Source organism: Lactuca sativa, chromosome 6 (genome assembly GCF_002870075.4).
Source record: "Lactuca sativa cultivar Salinas chromosome 6, Lsat_Salinas_v11, whole genome shotgun sequence".
Classification (NCBI taxonomy): domain Eukaryota; kingdom Viridiplantae; phylum Streptophyta; class Magnoliopsida; order Asterales; family Asteraceae; genus Lactuca; species Lactuca sativa.
Genome location: NC_056628.2, coordinates 92,478,797 through 92,485,721, shown reverse-complemented (window position 1 = coordinate 92,485,721; position 6,925 = coordinate 92,478,797). Strand labels below are relative to the sequence as shown.

Sequence of the window (6,925 nt, the reverse complement as noted above, 5' to 3'; positions counted from 1 at the left end):
TACCGTCTAGTTCTTCTGGTAATTCTAGCTTGTAAGTTTGGTTCCTAATCCTCTAAAGAACTAGAAACACAAGCGTTACACGTTGTATGTTCAGAGTTGGAAGTGTTATATTTGGTCTGTTATTCGTTGAGAGTTTGAAAAGTAGTTGTTTTAGCGTGGGCAGTCTGTCGGGGAGTCAGACCATGATAGATTTCATGTATCAGAAAAATAGAAGTAGGTTGCAAAGGATGAAGGTTTGATTATTGTCCTCGGGATGGAAGTTTCGATTTGGGGTTTCGGTTGTCTTGGGAAGATTTTCTTATGCGCATAATATTTTTTTTTGTGTTCCTTACGTTGTTTGTTTTGATACGTGTGTTAGTAAGGAACGATTTCGAGGACGAAATCTAATTTAAGGGGGGGGGGGAGTTGTAACACCCGGAATCTAGAAGATCAATTGTGGAATAAATCCCTTTTTCTAAGGACCAACTCATCGAGTTGATTGTGGGAAAGTCTACGTGTTGGAAGCTTTTAGGTCACGTGTTCTTATGGACCAACTCGACGGGCTGTTGAAAGAAACTTGACGAGTTGGACGCTGATTGAGAAACCCTAATTTTAGCGATTTACACCTTATTTAAACACCTTAAATCCCAGGTGTTGACCTCATTCCCTACCTCCACAGCCTTTAACCCTAATCTCGAAACCCTAGAGCCTCCTTGAGTATTGTGAGCTCATTATGGGTGTGTTTTTGGTGTGTTTGAAGCTCATTGAAGGAAGAGAAGCTTGGTGCAAGGTGGTGATTCAAGTAGGAGCTTTTAGATCTTCATTATTTGCTCTATTTCCAACACATTTTAGATACAAAGTTCTAAGCTTGCGTAATATTTACTTAGATATCTTTTTGGGTTAGATTGTATGCTTTTAACCATGGATGGGTGGTTGATGGGGAAGTAGAAGTACCAAGTGTTTATACTTTCAGATCCATGATCTTCATGAGCTCTTTTTTCATAAAGGTGCCAACTTTATGGGTTTAAGGGCCTCATGTATCCGTTAAGTCTTTCATTTATCCCTTTTTGTGCTTTTGAGTTCCTTCTAGTCATGCTTAAGCATAAAGATGGAAACTTTCCATAGCCCTTAACCCTAATCTCGAAACCCTATAGCCTCCTTGAGTATTGTGAGCTCATTGTGGGTGTGTTTTGGTGTGTTTGAAGCTCATTGAAGGAAGAGAAGCTTGGTGCAAGGTGGTGGTTCAAGTAGGAGCTTTCAAATCTTGATTCTTTGCTCCATTTCCAACACATTTCAGATACAAAGTTCTAACCTTGCTTAATATTTACTTAGATATCTTTTTGGGTTAGATTGTATGCTTTTGACCATGGATGGGTGGTTGATGGGGAAGTAGAAGTACCAAGTGTTTATACTTTCAGATCCATGATCTTCATGCGCTCTTTTTGCATAAGGGTACCAACTTTGTGGGTTTAAGGGCTTCATGTATCCGTTAAGTCTTTCATTTATCCCTTTTTGAGCTTTTGAGCTCCTTCTAGTCATGCTTAAGCATAAAGATGGAAACTTTCCGTGGCTATCTAGGGCTTGGGTTTGGACCCCTTTAGGTGGTTCGTAGGGGTAAAGTTGGAAACTTTTCACTTCTAGATCTTATATTGGTTTAGATGTGAGTTGTGCAGTCGTTAGAGTCGATAATGTTGACTTAATTTATTAGGATGTGAGTTTGTGGCAACTCGGTGAGTTTATGGATAAACTTAGCGAGTCGGCTCGACTTTTACCAAATTCGTAGATTGTTAGTTGAACTCGAAGAGTCTAAGGATAAACTCGACGAGTTGGGTCAACTCAGGCTGGTGACATTGACTTTTGACTTTAGCCTTTGACCGAGTTATTCTAAGGGGGTATTTGAGGTAATCAGATTTGTAATCAAGAAAATTATGGGCTTTGGATAAGACTCATATGGGTTGGCCCCAATTTGAAAATTTGGGCTATTAGCGGTCCTTTGTTGGTCTTTTGGAATTGGGCCTCATTTTTGGTTCATGTTGGGTCAGGGTTTAAATGGTTATTTTACCCCAAGTAAGGATTATGGATTATAGCTTGGGACCCAATTCCTAATTGGGTGTATTGTTGGTATTGACAGCTTAGGAAGCCAACAGGGCAACAACTAAGGATTTCTTTTAGTGAGCTGCTGTATTTGAGGTGAATCTCATCACTGTTCTAAGGATCAACAGAACAAATGTCGGCCCATTTGGTTTATGTGTTGTAGGAAGACCCAGGGGTTAGCCCTGGGCACTATGTATGAAAGACCAGGAGGCAGCTCTTGGCAACCTGTATGCAAGACCAAAGTCTGAACTCTGGTAATTAGTAGTTATGTAGCTAAAGATACTATGCTAGTTGTCTTTGTGATACTTGCATGGAAGACCAGGAGGTGGCTCCTGGCACTTGTCTGTAAGACCCAGGGTTTTGGCCACCGACCTGGCATTGAAGACTACAAGGTTACTTATAGCATAATGACAAGACTATGGTTGACACATAACACTCTTATTGATTATGGTATATGAATGGTATGTATGGCTCACAGTTATGTATGACCTATATGGTTCGTTTAATATGTATGGTATGTGGTATTTGACGAACTCACTAAGTTTTGTTCTTACAGTTTTCAGTTTATGTTTCAGGTACTCCAATTTTCAAATAAAATAGTTCGGGATGATTGCAGCGCATACACTCATGTTTTCCGCAATATGTGATCTTTGAGAATGAACTCTGATAAATGTTTTATTTGAAATGGTTTTTTAATATTTGAACAAAGCTACAATAGTATTTTAATTATAATAAAAATGAAATTTTACCCTTTATTTTTGGAATGGTACATTAACTTTGGTGTATACTAAAATGACACATTCTTACGTTCCCGAGCTTGTGAGGAGTATTGTATGTTGTCGGGAATATTCTCACAAAACTTAATGCTAGAGCTTGTTAGAATTTTCAGTATCAACTTAGAGTACAATTGACATTGATTCATCACTAGCTTAGATTAATTAGGTGAATAGTACTTGAAACCGGATTCTGTTTACTTTTGTTTCTAGTATTTCTGTTACCGTATTTCATTTTAGTTTTACTCGTTTTCAAAACCCTCCCCCTATCTTTACTTTTTATGCATTTGAATAAAATAATGACTATTTCAGTATTTTGGTTTATTTATTGATTAAAATCAAGACCGGTCCAAACATATATGGGGTCCGGGGCAAAAAGGAAAAAAAAAGATCTCTTAAAGACAAATACAATAAAGATTAAAATTGAGTGATTGGGCCCCTATATATTAAATAATGCTCCAACTTCCATAACATTGATCATATCCTCCCTTGTATACTAATATAGATGCGCCATTTTCCATCCTGGTCTGCATAGTTTGGTATTATTTCTAAGCCCAATCAACTGCATTCGTTCTCTACAATCTTCCGGTAAGCTTATGTCGGTTTCATTTTTCTTTTATTGCAAGTTATAAAGTGTTTTCTACTAATTCTTTTATGCTCCTATATCTTCGAACGTAATTTTGTTCAACAAAAAATGTTGTGAGATCTGAATATTTTTATTTGTGTCTGCCTAGATTGCGAGCAGGTGATCAGCATGAATTTTGTGGTGAGATGAAAAAGTTTTAAAGTTCAATAAAAAATAGTTGATGATTATGAGTTCACAATTGGGTTTCCTTGAACCAACAATCTCATTTTCAGTACTTTTTTTTTTATTTAATTTTCGTCGTTATATACTTGAATACTTGTCGCGATGTGATCGAGTTACCTAACAGTAGAATATTTTATTTTGGTTTTATCTATAAGTTATATGATTTTACGTATAATTTATTTCTGACAAGATCTGATCCACATTAAAATATGAACTTTTTGATGTTATTGATGCATGATATCGCTGAAAACTATTGGCGACTCCCTGCATTTTTTTTTTCAAAGATGGAACAAAGAGATTGGAACGAGTTGCCCATTCACTGTCTCGTTGAGATTTTTGGGAGAGTCGGAGTTGAATCACTCGTAGACACTATTCCTTTAGTCTGCAAGTATTGGTATGATGCTACATTCTATCCTCAATGTTGGGAACAACTCATCTTTACTAAATCCCGCTGTTTACAAAGTTCCAAACCTCCGAAGCCGATATTGGAAATAGACGAGGATTCATGGTCAGATTTTTGTCTGATGAAGCCACTTGACTATACCAAGTATGCCGATGATTCAGTAGACAAGTTCCTTCAATTTGCAATCAAGCGTAGCCATGGACTTGTAACCACGATTGTGTTTCACCCTGAATCGGTTTTGAAAGCAGGTCAAATTGCATGGATAGCTCAAAGGTAAGTTGATTCGATAGTAAAATCATTAGACATGACAAAATGGGTGTGCATTGTAATTGTTTAATGACTTCGGGTCAAGATTATTGAATTTATATATGGGTCAAAAACAACACTGGTGGAATTGGTCTGTTAATACTATTCCACAATAGTTAAATTCACACTTCTAGGATTTAGTGTCCTATACCTTAACCTCTGTAGTGTTTATCCTTTTTTGATATGTAGATGTCCCTCTTTAAAGCAATTGGTTTTACCAAGCTATTTGAGCTATGTGATTAACTTTGAAGTGTCAAACTCTATCTGCAACTGCAAAAAATTAGAGGCTTTACAAATTGCATCTTTGATCGGATTGAAGAAAACCATTGCCAACATTAGTAAACACTGTCACAACTTCAATCATTTAAGTATTTATGTTCCATGGCTCGATGCAGATGTGGCTTTAGCCATAGCGTCCCAACTACCACACATTAAGACTCTAGATTTAAAGTATTCGGCCATTGAAAGGGACGATCTAATCGTGATCCTAAAAGGGTGCCAGGAACTTGAGCAACTCGATGTTAGCAAGTTTAAAGGTGTGGCTGGCGATCACGAGATACAGGAACTTGCAAGTCGTATTCGTGTATTTAAACATGAGGGATCTCGTGCCTTATATTCATCAATAATACAGTTGTCGTAATTGTAGTTTTGCTTGTATTGTGTGCATGGCTTCAATACTGAAGCATGTTGAATAAAGAATCATGTATCATTTAGTAATGACAAAGAAATTTGTAATTGGCATATGAAGTGAAAGCATTGATTAATCTGACGAGTTGTTTGTAAGACTATCCACAATGATAACAATGATAGTTCATTGAGATGGTTGAAAGTGGTGGCAAATCTAGTTGTCATTCAATTGATGAAACTCTACCATAGTGAGATGTCATCTTGGCACACAATGAATTCGGAGTTCAATGGTTATTGAACTCTTCGATTGTAAAAATAAAAGTTTTCTAATCTTGAATAGATAGTATAAATTAGCTTTTGTAACTTTTTATTGAACTCTTTACAGTTTAATGCATTGTAAGAAAAAATTAATGGAGTTTTATTTAATTTAGAAAAATGATGTATCAATCTATCGAACTCTGTAAAATTCAATACATTGTAGATGCCATAAAAAATAAACTTATGATATGCATAATAATGAATTATAGGATGGTTAATTTTGGTACTTTGGTCCAGAGTTATATCCATGAAAAAGTGCATTTTGTTTGTTCTCGTTAATAAATATGCAAAGTAAATTATTGGTGTAACAGCCTAACTTTCAAAAAAAATTTAACTTTCATTTTCATAACATCAACGAAAGTAAATATAAAAATCTCAATACATATCCATGTTATTTTGAAAATGTAGAGTATACAAAACTAAATGTAAAAACACCGGGGAATGCATGTCTCATCATCAAGCCGGGCCATTACCTTTATCAATAGAAGTACCTGAAACATCCAAATAAACTGTAAGCACAAACTTAGAGAGTTTCCCGATCACACAAATTAATCATATAATCACATAATGTCATGCTCATACATATACATACAAATTGCCATGGACTCCCTCCATGGTCTTCAATGGAATGTCATAGGCTACCTCCATGGTCTTATTTTCTTTTGTCATGGGCTCCCCCATGGTCTTGACAAGCCTCATGGGCTCACCCCATGGTCTTCACATAAACCCATACATAAACCAAATAACATATCATTTCCCTTTCAATACAAAGATATCATATTAATTAATATGACGGCCTTGGTGCCTTCGAGCCATGAGTGTGGTGAAAAGACTCACCTCAAATACTGAAAATAGTTGAATAGTCCCTGTCTCTGAGTATCTACTCTACTCAATCCCTAAACATAATAGCTCCTCAAATTAGAATCAATGTTTCAAACCCTAAGAGTCAACATTATTCAAATTCAAAGTCCATGTCAACATTCCAATTTGACTCAACTCGCCAAGTTTGGTTATCAACTCGTCGAGTTCCCTTGTTGACTAGCCGGATCATGAAAATCACACCAACTCGTCGAGTTCACTCATGAACTCGTTGAGTTGGCCAGAAATCCCACTTCTTAATGCATTAAGTTGTTTCCTTTCAATCCAAAGACTGCAAACCTCAATTCCCTTTGAAAATGATGTCTAGAAGGGTAAAGTTTCCAACTTTACCCTCAAGGACCATCTATAAAGCTTCAAACTCAAACCCTAAGTCCTTTTAAGAGGCTCCTGACCCATTAAGCCCTTAAACTCTCACTCTAATGTTCCAAAACATAGATCTGATGTCCCAAGGTAGGCAAAACACGTAAAGTTTCCACCTTTATGTCCATGCATGCTAGAAATACCCTCTAAGGCTCATTTGTGACTTCATAATTTACATATTACATGTATGGGACATAGGGACATATAAAGTTTGCAACTTTAAGCTTCAAGAGGTCATGAAGGGGTCAGATCTAGCTTGACAACCCCTGGAATCCACATCTTTTGGACAACTCAACCAAAACCCCAAAATCATACTTAAACCAAGGAGATCTAGATGAATACATGTCAAAGTGACGACTTTATACCTCAAAAATGTTG

General features: G+C 36.6%; 1 protein-coding gene across 3 annotated transcripts; it reads left to right on the top strand.

The window, feature by feature from the left end:
- Window positions 1–3,276: 3,276 nt before the first annotated feature.
- On the top strand, window positions 3,277–5,104 carry LOC111895911 (F-box/LRR-repeat protein At3g48880). 3 transcript variants are annotated; one of them, XM_042895817.2, is made up of 3 exons: window positions 3,277–3,434; window positions 3,581–4,330; window positions 4,553–5,103. In XM_042895817.2, the coding sequence occupies exons 2-3, from the start codon at window positions 3,864–3,866 to the stop codon at window positions 5,001–5,003; spliced, it is 918 nt and encodes a 305-aa protein (XP_042751751.1). In that variant the 5' UTR covers window positions 3,277–3,434; window positions 3,581–3,863; the 3' UTR covers window positions 5,004–5,103. The 3 variants fall into 3 exon arrangements, with proteins under 3 accessions (XP_042751751.1, XP_023747730.1, XP_023747727.1); XM_023891962.3 differs by having other exon boundaries at window positions 3,278–3,434; window positions 3,939–4,330; window positions 4,553–5,104; XM_023891959.3 differs by having other exon boundaries at window positions 3,279–4,330.
- The last annotated feature ends 1,821 nt before the right edge of the window (window positions 5,105–6,925 follow it).